Source organism: Ambystoma mexicanum, chromosome 13 (genome assembly GCF_040938575.1).
Source record: "Ambystoma mexicanum isolate Mex_15411 chromosome 13, UKY_AmexF1_1, whole genome shotgun sequence".
Lineage (NCBI taxonomy): Eukaryota > Metazoa > Chordata > Amphibia > Caudata > Ambystomatidae > Ambystoma > Ambystoma mexicanum.
In genome coordinates, this window is record NC_090938.1 from 734464221 (window position 1) to 734478395 (window position 14175).

Below are 14175 nucleotides of genomic sequence, written 5' to 3' on the forward strand. Positions count from 1 at the left end.
CTTTTCCTGTCTTTGATAACCCACCTTCTGTGGTCTTTCCTCTTGATTTTGGTTATGTCTTTGATTCTTATCACGGCTGTTTGTGCTTAACTCTGCATCTTTATCACTGTCTTTCACCCAAGAATGCCAATAATCATCGTGTTTTAGGATATGTAACTCTTGCTTTCTTCCAATATGGTGCTTCCTGTTCTTGGGCTTGCTTTTTCCAATACAGGGCTTCCCATTCACTTAGGCTTTCAGCCTCAATAATGCTATCTCTTGTGTAATGTTCACACAGTCCCCGTGGCCTCCCGTGTATTAGAATCCCCTTGGTACCTTCACTCTGTGTGTGTTGATTCCTTGGGCTCTGCGATGGGACGTGTCTGATTTTTCATCTCGCTTCCTGTCCAGGCTCTTCTGCTAGTTTCTTGCGGTGCCAACTGGAGGATTCATTCCTCCAGCTGGTACGGGTCTCTATGATCTTCTCGTGGTCACGCCACCCTTCTAGATGGTCTCCTGACCCCGTCCACACAGCAGTTGCACCACTGTATGTTACACCAGGCCTCTGGTGTCCGACTTTGGCATTTTCCTTCCCTCAGGTTGCCGTTGGCTCTGCGGCTCAACACTGCTTCGTCCGACCAACCCCCCCCACCCTCATGCGTGCGTATATCAGAAGGCTTCCCCTGCGTATGCCTCTCTCCGCCTCTGATTCTCCCCCTTTTTGTTTTGCGTTCCAAGCAGCATTACATTTTTCCTCAGATGTCTTAATTTGTGCAACATTACCAGCAGCCAATAGAATAGAAACCATGTTATTGTTGTAAAGATAATTGCATATATGTGGACAGTTTGGCTTGTGTAGGGAAATCCTCATGGGGATAGGAGTCCTTAACCTGTAGTGGGGAGTTGCTCCCAGTGAGTTCCCACTTGCATGAACCTCTAGCGAGGGTCTTGCTGAGCGGGATCACCACCCTTGCCTGTCGGAGTTACTCTCGAGTCTAAATTCGTCCCGAGTGTAGTTTGCATTTCTGAGGCATGTCATTTACCTGTTTAGTTTGGGGGTGCTTGCACTGCTCCATCCCATGAAGCTCCTTCTCTGTGAGTGGCATTTACACTGCTGTGACCCACAACTTATCACTTTCCATGTATGGTGATCTTGCATTGTTGAGACCCACAACGTTCCTGTTCTATGTGAGAAAGCATGATCTATTAACCTTTTTCTATATTCTGAGTCATTTCTGAAGCCTAAATTGCACCTGCTTTATGTGAGGGGAGCTTCTACTGCACGTCTAATCTGTTCTCTGTGTAGGAATGTTCTACCTTTGCTATACCTTGCACTCATCCACTCCACCTGTTCTACAAGATGAAAGCTCGCATTGCGGTTGCCCCAATTTGCCTTTTCTTTGTTGGGGCGGGGGGAGGTGTAGGGGGGGTGGTGCTGCATGGCCCCTACTCAAGTGGACCTGTTCTGTGTGAGCGAAGCGTAAAAAAACCCTATGCTGCAGTTGTACCTTTCTTTTTTTTTTTTCTTTTCTTCACATGTAAGGAAGCTCACATTATTCATGCTTTTTTTCTGTTTGTGAGAGGGTGTTTGAACTTGTGCTTTGTTGGGTAATTTTGAGAGAAACCTGCGTCACAAAGTGCATATCTGCCGTATTCTAAGGATTTCTATATTGTGTTTGTATGCGTTGGCTGGATTTCACAAACCTTTTACACTCTTGCATAGGAGAGAAGTAGTTTTTCCTCCCTAGAAATCACATTTACTCTGTTTTTAAATGAGAGGGAAAATATTGAACCAGTATTTGACAAAGAGAATATTTTCAGTAATTTACTGTGGGCTTTTCTTTTGTGTTTGTAAGCTTACTTTACTACCAGGCCTCTCCCCTCCTTTGAGTAAAGTATGCCTTTGCCAGCTACCACTATGAATGTGGGGAATCATTTATGGGAAACCCTTCACATACCCCACGGTTTGGGTGTCCCAAGACCTCCCTTGAGGACTTGTACAACGTTTCCCTAACTGTGTTTTATGCACCATCTGCACAAGGCCATGTTTGCAGTATGCTGAAGATCACATGGTGAGGGCGGGTGATGGAAGATCTTCTCCCTAACTTCAACGCTTTTCATTGAAGTACATGCTCCTTCCTAGCCACTCCCCTATCGCCCATGAGATTCTGAGTTAAAACTGGGCGTGGAGTACCTGGTGGGCAAGTCATTTTGCATGTATACCTTCTTTCTATAATTGGACTTTGGCATATGTTAATCATACCCCCCTTTCCGCCCCAACAAACAGCTCCGCTGCAAGTCTCATTGCGGGGGGAGGCAGGTGGGCTGAGTGTGATGGTGAGAGAAGGCATAGCTAATGCAAGAAGCTATTCATAAAAAATCCAGAATGGAAGGCTGCTCTGTGGTAGCCAGTAGCAACCACAGCCTGCCCAGTTGCACACGTTTCTAAAACCCTGCTAATGCACTGATGTAATAACCTGTCTCGCAGCCAATGGGTTTAGGGGGATGAGAATAGTATCCGTTATGTCACTCACTATTAATAGCAATATTAAAACAAATGGGTGTAGGTCCTGTGGCGGGCCAGAAGATGGATACAGACTCTGGCCTGCCATTTTAGTATATGTTTGTTAAATAAGGGTGTTCCCTGCCTAACCAATTTAAGATGTTCATCAGTTGTCAGTGATGGGCCAAAATCGAGATCAGTCCACTGTCCAAAATCTTCTGTCCTGACCATACCACCATTGGAACTACATAAAGCACAGTAGACTGACTCCCTTCTCCTGTGAGCTGGTTCCTCGCCATGTTCAGTTCAGTATTGGATCTTTAAGTAGTTCTTGGTAACTACCTTCATCAAGTCCCACAGTTCTCACACTGGATCTTTGAAGGTTTCACACATCTTTACGCACTTTTCTTTTATTCCTTGATTCTTTATCCCTTTCTCTTGATCCATACTTAAAGGCTGGGTTTTACGCCATGTCCTCCCTTTTCCTTGACTTGGGTGAATATGGCTACTCCAATAATGATTCTCCAGTGTTCTATCTTTCATGGATTCACATGCTTTGTATATTCCCCGCTGACAGGCTGTGAATCCTCTAACATTTGATTATAGATTATAATAGAGCTGTTAAGCTGACTTCAGTAGCCCATCCATGTCCTTTTGGGTGCATTCTGCCTCGGCCAATGGGACGTTGAGTGACCAGCCCCAGCCAGGAGGCCGGCTTCAGATTATAACCGCACATCGCGCTGAGGAGTCCTCTAAGTTCGGTCCTGGAGGAAAAAAGGCCAGAAACCAACAATTCTTTTCAGAACCTTGAAATACTTCATCACAACTTTATAAAAACATCTATACAGAAGCTTTTTACTTTTATAATACGGAGGAAAAAAATGGAAAGCTCTTTTCAGGGAATGCTAGTCTTGTGGAATTAAGAATGTGTATGAGGGAGACCAGCATTCTTAATGCATATTTCTGTCTCTACCCTAATCACATTGAGGAGGATTGTGAAATGTGTGCCACCTTTAGCACAAAAACCCCTAAGGATGGTAAAAGGAGTCTAGCCTTTTGGTTGAATGAGGGCAGATACCCCCTTCAGAGACTGAATCCTTGAAGCGTGGTGAAGGACAGATCAGATGGACCAAAACATACAAAAGGGCCAGGTCAGAGGACAGCATTTCTTCTTCTTTGCTACCCTCAAGAGGAAAAGAGGAAAAATCCATCTTTCGCTGAGGAGGGACCCGCAGAGGACAAAAAACTACGACCCAATCCGCTGAGATCGAGCGCAACAATTCACGCCATCTCACATCGCCAAAGGAGTCCCATTCACAGATCCGCCCTTTCAAGAAACCCTGATCAAGGATGCCTCACTAACCGGATGGGATGCGCACGCAACCCAGTAATCCGTGAAGGGCACTTGGTCCCCGACCAAGACACAACTCAACATCAACCTTCTGGAGCTGAAGGCCTTAGCACACGCCATTCACTCATTCCAACCAGTGCTCAAAGAAAAAGTGGTAAGAGTGTTCCCAGACAACACAACCACAATGTATTATGTGTGAAAACAAGGGCGCACGAGGTCCAGGGCGTTCTCCAGAGAAGCCCAACAGCTGTGCCATTGGGCCATCGAAAACGTGCAAATACAAGCATTCCGCCTTCTGGGGACGGAAAACTAAACTGCATATCAACTGAGCGGAGCCAGTGACCAGTCGCACAAATGGCAATTGGCGGACCGGAAGCTCCTACAAATCTTCAACAAGTGGGCAACACACGGAGAACAAAAAAAATGCCTGCTCTTCACGAGCAGATACCTGCATCATCGATCGCTAGGCTACGTGTTCGCAATGTCATGGGAAGGAATCTTCGTCTATGCGTTTCCTGCAACGTCTGTCATTCGCAAGGTCCTGCAAATGATTGTGACCTACAAGTGCAAGGTCATTCTCATAGCGCCAAAATGGGTGAGACAACCCATGGCTCTGAGCTTGTTCAACTGTCCCAGGACTGTCCAATCCCGCTGGGTCAATAACCTGACCTGCTGGCAATGTGCAAACAGCAGGTGTGACACCACAACCCAGGAGTGCTCAACTTAAAGGTCTGGCTCTTGATTTCGGACAGGACTCACTCGTCCATTAAATTTCAAGATATACCAGAAAACAAGGGAAAGCTCCCATTTTCAGAGCCCACATTGTAAAACGCTTTGCAGGGCCGATTCCGCACCTATCCCCCCCCCCCCCCAAGTGCCACTTCAATGGAGCTTAAACACTATGTGTTCAGCCCTAAAGAAACCTCAATTTGAATCTCAACTACAGACATAATGTTTGTGTCCTGCTTCCTTTCCAGTAGCAATCACGTTGGTCAGACTGGTGTTAAATACATGACCGATCTGTTAAACCTCCATATCTACGGTTTGAAAAGAACAAGGTCATCTTGTTTGTTTCCCAAGTTGTTGTCCAACTTCCACCTGCAGACTAAAGTAACCCTACCTTTTATCACACATCCGTCCACACCAGCTCTTCAGGGCTAACGTCACTGGGTGATATAACCTTGCGGGACCCTTCTGTTCGGTTGTCGGGTTGGCTCTGCCTCACAGGGGTGCGCTCCGGTTTCTTCTTTCAATTTGCTTTGCTGTTACTCATGTTGGCGTGGTTAATGGACCGACTAGTCCACCACGTGTTGTTCGTGATCATACCACCCCTTATTCCCCGTTCCAAGTTGGGATGCCTTGTGTCCTTGTCATTACTGCGCTTATTGTCTTAAATGCCTGGCTTCCCCTGCTGGACCTGGGCTTTCAGTCTGCATCGGACCCTGCACACCCACCCTTCTGTTTATCATTGCAAGCTGTTTTGAAACTCGCAAGATATGTCTATGCCTCCTCTTATTACACTACCGTGGGACTTCCCCCCCAGTGTAGCATTGAAGTCCTTCCTTGGTTTTATATATACATGTCTAAGGTCCTGAATGCTATGTATTGCCAAATGCCCTTCTTGTTACCCCTGTATTCGGTCTTCCATGGTGAGCCCTGGCAACCTTGCCTTTCGTCCCACACTCTGAATATCGCCTCTTTCCTCTAGAGTGACATGAAGGAGCAAGGTGAGATCCGCATGTTTCAACATGGCTTTGACACAGACGTCTTTGGGGTGGTGTTCACCGAGGACTACACAACCAGGGTGCGGGCAGCCACGGAAGGCAAAGCTGGTGCAACTGCGGTGCACAAATTCCTGGAGAAGGTGCTGACTACGTGCTCTGACATCAGCGTCGGCAAAGAGAAGATGCTGTTGCAGCACAGCTTCCAGGACCGGGAGATCTCGTAAGTGCACTTCCCATCTCCCTCCCACCCCACACACACACACACACACACACACTTGCAGTTCTTTATTAACATTGCAGTTTGTGATTTTTAGAAATGTTTAATCCAATTACAAAACCTTGGGTGTTCTACATTGGCAGAGTTGTGTGGGTTCTACTACTCTGAATGGCAGAGTAGCTAGAATGTAATTGATTTGCAGCACTGGGGGGAGGGGGGGTGGGGTCAAGGTGGTGTATGGGATAGCAGTAGTTTAGCTAGAATTTGTTTCTTAGCTATAACTGAAATGCCTTGTCAGAGCTGTGTGTAGGTGCCAGCAATAGTTGACCTAGCTAGAATGGAAATGCATCAGCAGAGCTGTGCGCAGGTGCCAGTATATGAATGGCAATAGTTGACCTAGCTTGAATGGAAATTCATTGGCAGAGCTCTGTCTGAGTAGTTCCTACCTAGAATGGGAACGCTGTATGTGGTGGGGGGGGGGGGTCCCCTGACTGCATTCAAATGCATTGGCAGAGCTACAGGTGCTACACATTCATTTGGGGGTTTCTAGTTGAAGCGGTGTGTGTGGGTGCCAATGCTGAGATGCCAAGTTGATGTAGGCCTGGTTTCAGGTGCTATGGCATGACTGCCTGTGTGAATCAATTCCTGGTTCAAAGCTGCACTTGACCATAATTTAATGAAGGCCAATTATGTTTTCTCTCTAAAGAACTTTGCCATAATTTTTTGCAGGCAGCTTGTACATGCTGGAGTTCTGACGGTGAGGGATGCTGGTAGTTGGTGGCTGGCAATACCTGGCGCTGGGCGATTCGTAAAGTACTTCATGAATGGTTTGTACCATCCAGGAAGGACCTATGCAAATGTTTTTGATTTAGTTTTTTCATAGTGCTTAGACCAAAGCACCTTGTGCTATCCTTCTGTTTTGTGTATCTTTAATTTTATTTTTTCCTCCATCGCTGTTTTTCTTATCGTTCTCTTAGGCCGTAAAACTCTTCTGGGTACAATTCGAAAAACCAAATATAAAGAGGTGCTACTGCAGGATCTTCATTGCCGGAAAGTGCCCCCGAACGTGAAGCTTGGTCTGCAGTATCACATCTACGACATCATCGGCGCAGATCTTGTGGACTGGTAAATCTACTATAGTTTTGAGCAGGAAATGTTTGGAACCTGGGATTGCTGGAGAAAGTACTGGGGAATGATGGGGCTGGATCTTGTTTGCTCCCGGGTCTCCTGACTGTCTTGAAAGTTGTCTTGTTTGTAGTGATGTAAGTCTAAAGCTACAGTGGGCATTGATATGGCAGCAGCGAAGCGCATCCTTTGGGTAGCAAGAAATCATTTCAGTCCTCAGTAAGTTGTATGGCGTATGAGAGTTAACATTACAGGCAGGTACAGAAAGTGTCTCATTGCACTAAAACATGTTTCTACTTTCACAAAAGGCTTATTGGTCTGTCTTCAATTTGTAGATATTTACAACTGTACAAGCAGCCCCATATTACAGAAGTACCTCTCATTCAATGATGGTTCAACATTTACCTCTGATCTAGCCCGTAAGGTCTAGGCCCAAGCTTGCCTGTCCCTGCAACCCACCTTCCACAACTTCGGATGCACGTTCTACCCAACTCCTCCACAAAAGCCCAAGGACATCTTCTGATATCCAGCTCTGTAGGCTGCCACCTCTTGCTGCACCTCAACTATGCTACACCTCAACTATCATGCCCCTTGAGGTCCAGGCCTGATTGTGTAATGTGAAGGGGTCATTATCAAACATTATAGCATGTGGCCCCGGATACCTGGTGTCCGCAGCTACATCTTCCATGGGGTTTGCAGCCCAGCTGAAGTCCAAAGTTCAACTATCGGCTACTGTGTGAATGTCATGCGTCACCAATCCTGTCTACTGCCTTCTTCCTCTAGGAGGATGTACCCATAATTCTATGCATTAGTTGAAGGCTTCCCTGCTGTCTGTGTAAAAAGAAACTAGACGACCCCCATCCAATCTTCAAACCGCAAATAATCACACACACCTATTGCATCCAATAAAACAAGATACCAGGGTGGCATTATTGTCCTCCCGCCCTCACTTGGACCTTGGGAGAAATCCCTTAAAGCCTATGTTGCTCCTTCCAGCTGCAGTTAGACACTGTTAAATGGCCCTCCTTGTTTCTTCCTGCTCATTAAAGCAAAAGTAATGCTGCAAGTACTTTGTGGCTCCTCCATCACCACCCCTGTTGCCCATCCTTGACTTGGGCACACCAAAAAACCTCCTGTGCTCTGCCTGTATAGATCAATCTACCCTGTTCTTCCCCCCCCCCTCCAAAATTCTAGACCACTCTAAAGAAGTAGCAACGTCGCCTATAGATTCTACTCAACTTGCTGCCCATCTACCCTGCTCCGAAAATAATCATACATCCCTGCTCCCCCAGGTCCTCGGACACAAGGAATGCATGCTCACCCCACATATCCCACTAAGGAAACCGAATACCGCATCCTCCATCCTAAAATGCATCCCTCCACTCTAAAATGCATCATCAAAATACAGCATCCGCCTGTAGAAAAGATCACTGCCCATCAGCTGTGATCTCTACACAGTGCCTTCGCCTACTTTCAGAACTGCCCTAATACCTACACAGACCTTGCAAATATCTCTCCTAAAAGTGGTGTGGTTGATTGTGATTCTAAGTTAAAGTGGCCTTCCTGGGCCATGTCCGGTCTGCTCTCCACAGGCTTGGGTCTGTTCCTCTGCATGAGATTGTATTGCCCTTCTACAGTTCATGGCAGTGAAGTGTGTTTACCGCATCCAGCAGAAGTGGTCACCTCTTAAGTGATCAGCTGGTGGCGGTCTGCTTTACTAACTTTGTGCATTCCCGTAGAGTAAGACAGTGTAGATCTCCAGTTCTGATACTGTTATATGCTTCAGGAAGATGTTGCATGCCACAATCTGGCCAATGGGAGTTTGTCCAGGAGACGTAGCTATCCTTGTGTACTACGCTTTTCCTCTTCGGGCTGGGACCCGTCTTAACAACTTTATGGCTACTGGTGATGTAGCATATGCTGCTCACACTGCCTACATGCAGGGAAGAGTGGACACAGGTGCAGCTTGAGACAGTGGTACTGCATTGGCATTTTGTAGGTTTTGGAAACCTATCACAATTAGCAATTATTTGATCTGCAGGCTATTTGTAAGCTTTTGCAACCCAGGAACCGGTTGTATTAAACTTCCGGTATGTGAGTAACCGCTCTTACAGGGGGAAACTGTCCGTTGAAGCCCGCTTACTAGAATTCCGTGAAATCAGACATTGGAATATCTGTGAAATCAAAAACAAAGACGTGTCTTCTGATTTCCGTCATAATGAAACATCACATGAATCATTGTCATTAATGCACTGATTCCCACTTTTTCCCTGCCCCTGTTGAATTTCCATGGAGTAAAGTAAACCCTTGCTAGGAAAGACATGTTGGGCTTGTTTTAAGCGTTGTTGAAATCTATCTTGTGTGAATGAATGAACAACCTTTGTTTTGGATGTGTACGAGTGGTATGGATGCTAATGAGTGGGATAATAATCGACTAACTATTGCTGTTATATGATTATACTGAACAGGCTATTGAACCAACTAGATTCTAGAGCCTTGCCTTTTTGGGATCCATTTGTGGCATTTAACTGCTATGGCCCAATACAGTGATGTTCTATCCAATGTGTGTGTTTAATCTTGTATTACCAGATTTCCCTTCTCTGATTAATTCATGAGGGTAATTCATTTGTCTATGCATCAAATTTACATTATGCTTTTGTGTTTGAATATTAAAATATGCAATACATTTTAGACCCTTTAATTTTGTGGTACCGTCTATCTTTGATGGAATTCTTGTAACTTGAGGATAAAGGTTGGCTTTCTCTTGCCCTGCTAAAACCGCGGTTAACTCTCGAGTCACATGCCTTTTTTGTTTGACAAGGGTTCCGCCCTTCAAGTGAGGGTTTGCTTGTGACTCGCTTTTTTTTTTCTTTCCCCCTCAACCTCCATGTGGTCTTTCGCTATTTTGTAATGTATGCCTGACTTCAAATTGGGAGATCAGCTTCTTAAACTCTCAGCAGTCGCAAGGCCTAATTAGCAGTTGTTGACAAACAGAGTAATCCGTAACTAGATGTGAGACCCGTTGGGAAACCTTCCATATGGGGACCACTGAACAAAGGGTCTAACCAATCTTGTTCATGTAAAGGGATAGGTCCCGGGAATTGGCACGAAAGACACTTATTGAGTAATGAGGGTAATCTCCAGTAGTAAATCTAATTAGGTGGTACTTATCTGGCAGAAGGCGGAGATGAGGCATCCCCAGGAAGGAGACGAGATCACGAGATCACGAGGTGGAGAGTGCAGGGGGGGGGGAATCTAAGAGCCTGTTGCAGTCTGTCTTCCTGCTGAGACAGATGAGGATCTAGTGCCTGCTAAGGGCTATAGCCAAGATGCTCACAGAGACCAGATAAAGGTGAAGCTGGCCCAGGGGGGCTACCCATGGTTTGAAGTCGCCATTGCAGCCTGGCAAACACTAAAGATGTAGATAGAAATAGTTGCCCGTAGGAGTGTTAGAATGTAGTTCCTGTGACCTTGGAAGGCAAAAAGATCTATGCCCGACACACCCTAAACCATGGAGGGGACGGTGGGTTGTAGTGGGGTGGGTTGGGATAGGGAGTTCTTGCTAGTAGGTGAGTGTCCCAACGCATGTTCATGGCTATATTCCTGTGGCTTTTGTTGGGGAAATCCTGGGAAGACCAACAATTCCATTATTAGGCTCTTGAGGAGATGTTAACTTATCCTTGCTTGTGCGATCGTTAGTCCATCGTATGTGTAGGGTCTTGTCCCGAGGATCTACAGGCACTGTCATCCTTATATAGTGAAAATGTGTGGGTTTGTGGCTTCACATATGTTCCCTATACAATTCCACACTGTTTCACCAATCTGCACCAACTATTGCACAGTCGCATGTTGGGACCATCCGGACGTTATTGGCTACATGACATTTGGAGACAGTCCCTTTCCCTGGATTTCAGCAAAAGTAAAATAAAATGTCATGGGTTGGTAAAGCGTTGTTCCTTAATTCCAAATTAGGCAGTTTCCTGTACCTATAGCCCGGGCAATGCCGGCTATTAGCTAGTCGTTAATATAGGTTTTGAACTTCACTCTTGTGTTCTGCTTATCTTAAGGCCACAGCTCTCCCATTATAACCACACTTTCTGTTCTCCCTTTCCTAGCATCCCTACCACATCTGGAACTTTACTGCGCCTTGCCGACACGTGATGCATTTCCACACCTGTCTAACACAGCGATCCAGAACGGCTTCCTGCAGCTGTATGATGATCTCCAGTCAGTCATGTTCTTTTCTCTGCTATGCCAGGCCATGAGTTCTGCTTAGCCAGTCTTAAGTTTTTTTTATTTATTGCCAATTACATTGATTTTGGCAGAATATTCACTTTAATCCCAAATGTGATATATTTTCTAAATCTTTTCTGCAAAGCAGTGTTTATTTATGAGGAGCAGATGGATCGCGGAGCCTGATGCACTGTTTACTTTTGCAATGTGCATATGTAATTCAATTGCAGGCAACAAGATAGTTCAGAAGATAAATGATTCTACGGCAGAAATGTGTACCCTGCGGGTCAAGGTTCACATGCTACCAGGGTGAGGTCGATATGTGTGGCAGATCAATAGATGCCTATTGTTTACAGTGCTACAAAGCTGCAAGCACTATAATTAAAAGCGGTTGAAGTGGAACACTTGTCCCTGTATTCACTAGTTGGGGACTCAGTTATTTGTATGTGAATGTACCTGTCTTGAAGTGGAGAGCCCTGGTGTAAATGAAAGTAGTACTTGCAATACTTTTATTGCTCACCAGTCAAACCCACATCGATTAAGTGTAGTGCCAATTTTTTTTTTCCCCTCGCGCCCAAAGAAGTTCCTTAAACTAGGGAGCTTCATCCTTTAATCGCAGAGGTTGGGCACACCCCTTGGGACCTCTGCTAAATCTCAACAGACTGTGTGCAAAAATAACAGTGCCTTGCCAGATTTTGGGTGGTATTACTGAATGTCGTATTGTTGCTGAAAGGACCCATTCTTTCTAATATCTGGTGGAAAAGACTTGTGCAGAAGGGGACAACTTGTTGCTTTGTCTGCAGAAAATGAAACCAACACCAGGACCCTGTGGGTTTTGAGAGTTGGCCCCAGAATTAGCTGAGAATCGCAGCCGCCATGTACCAGGAACTGTTCATTATCCCCTTAAATGGGCTACAAACTCAGCCTCCTGATCAAACAAGTCGTGCACTGGGAAGGCCCAGTTCTTTGTCGGCCATGGCACTCCCAAACCAGCTGTACACTGGGAAGTGCCATGCCAGACCTAGCCCTCACAATTCAGCCATGCACTGGGAAGGCACAGTATCGAGTGAGGCCTGGCTCTCACAAACCGGCCATCTGTTGGGGCACATTAACTAACCTAAATCGTCTGCACACTAGGCCTGAGGTTCAGGAGCCAACCATGTGTTCATAATCCACAAAACCTCATAGCTTGCGGATATCAGACTGGCTATATACCAAGATAGGGTCACAGCATTCCCACTCTGGGAGGCTGTAATGCCTATCTGGACCGAGCCCTCAAACAAGTTATTTGCTTGATAATGCCAGTCCTTTGAGACCTAGTCCTCACAACCCATCCATGAACAAGGAAGCCATGTTGCCTTGCATCCCCTAGGCCTCACAAGCCCGTCCTGTGCTGGGACGACAATGGTTTGTTGGGCAAAGCGGTCTCAAAACAGCTAAACATTTGGAATTACAAGCGCCTTGGGGCCTAGCTCTTAATACTTTCTCCTGCATTGAGAAGCTTCAGTGCATTGTTGCAACTGACCTTCTGAACCTAGCCATGTGCTGTTTAGGGGGGGCATACTGCCCTAAAAAGCCCCTAAGAATCTGTGAATAGAAGCTCAGGCACGCTCCAGTGGCTAAAGGGCTCCAGAGCCACCCCACTGGATCTGAGCAAGTCCTGATAGGGAGCTGGCACTTGGATATGAACTAGCGTTTGCTAAAGAACAGTCAGTTGGCCGATCCAAGGTTAGTGATATGGCAGAGAGGATACTCCAGGAGAGTTAATGAATCCGAGCAGTAATGGGACTATGTTGGGTCGGCATTCTCCTTTCACTCTGGCTAAATACTGTCTTGTAGTGCCCTGCCTCTTTCCCTTCATCGCACTTTGTAAAGAATGAGCTCATACTCACTGAAATGCCTTGTTACTTGTGTTTTTGTGGTGGATATTCGCAATAAAGCATTACATAAGCATTCTTTGTTTTCATTTTCTCTTTGCTGGATTGTCTTTTTGCCCATCCGCTCACATAGTCTACATGTAAGGAGCAGCATGTGCTGGTCAGAACTTTGCAGGGCAATTTTAATGCATGCGTTGTGTTGGTCAATGGTGTGTGTGAGGTGGGCCGCACCCTTGTTTCGGTATACGCAGCACATATGAGTATCAACGATGACAAGGAGACTGCCTGGTTATCACTGGGTACTGACTCTACTCCAGCGTCACCCCTCCTATATTTTTCTTGTGGGGGTGATGTTGATTCTGTCTGGGTTCAGGGCGTCGCCCCATTTTGTCCTGACTCCATAATACCCCTCCTTTTTAATCTCTCTGCACTGCTACTGAATTTCAACTTTGTTACAGGTAGCCTCTTGTTTGACCGCGCTGAGTCTTTGTCCTCTGGCCACGATCTTGCAATAAAGGTGTCTCAACCATTGCTTGATCTTCATCTTCTGGGTAATCTATCCTCCTATCTACTGATGGTAAAATATAGGAGGGGTGACACTTGAGCAGAGGGTCAGTACCCCATGATATCCAAGCAGTCTACTTGTACTCTTTGATGCTCCTTTTCTTTTTTTTTTCCTCCTCTAAATTGAATTTATGATCAATTGGATTAGCAACAGTGAATACAATCAAATTTCTTTACAAAAAATGTTTGTATTTTTATGAATTCGCCAAACAAGTTGACCTTGCATAGAAAGAATCAATTTTTGTTACATAAATCAACACTTTATTAATGATTCATCTTTCAATTAGTATAAAAAGAAAGCTTCACAAACCCTCAACTCTAAAGATACTCGGACACTATCAAACAAACCAGATAAATCTGTGATAAATCCAGCGCTTGAAATAAAAGCAAACCAAATTTGAGCTAAGCTCAATTTTTCTAACCACCCTTCCCAAACAAATCACACTGAATAGGTAGGTAAGTAAACTCCCCCTGCCGTCCTGGAAGTCGGCCATCGCATGCCTCTTCACTTTGTCTTGGTTTTTATTTTGTTTCCACGCATCCGTTCAGTTCCCCTTTTGTGGTAGTGTTCATGCCAATGTGAATCAAGAGGATTCTACGAA

The 14175-nt window shown here is 45.6% G+C and overlaps 1 protein-coding gene across 4 annotated transcripts in view; it reads left to right on the top strand.

Moving 5' to 3' along the window:
• Positions 1-13085, top strand: part of STK19 (serine/threonine kinase 19) — a 51535-nt gene extending 38450 nt beyond the window's left edge. For 2 of the 4 annotated variants that reach the window (XM_069634993.1, XM_069634991.1), the window contains 4 exons: positions 5542-5777; positions 6504-6601; positions 6752-6899; positions 11015-12600. In XM_069634993.1, the coding sequence (XP_069491094.1) occupies positions 5542-5777; positions 6504-6601; positions 6752-6899; positions 11015-11060 (528 nt within the window). In that variant the 3' untranslated portion in view covers positions 11061-12600. Of the gene's footprint in view, positions 1-5541; positions 5778-6503; positions 6602-6751; positions 6900-11014 lie in introns of all 4 variants that reach the window. The other 2 variants (XM_069634990.1, XM_069634992.1) reach the window with 1 other exon arrangement.
• The last annotated feature ends 1090 nt before the right edge of the window (positions 13086-14175 follow it).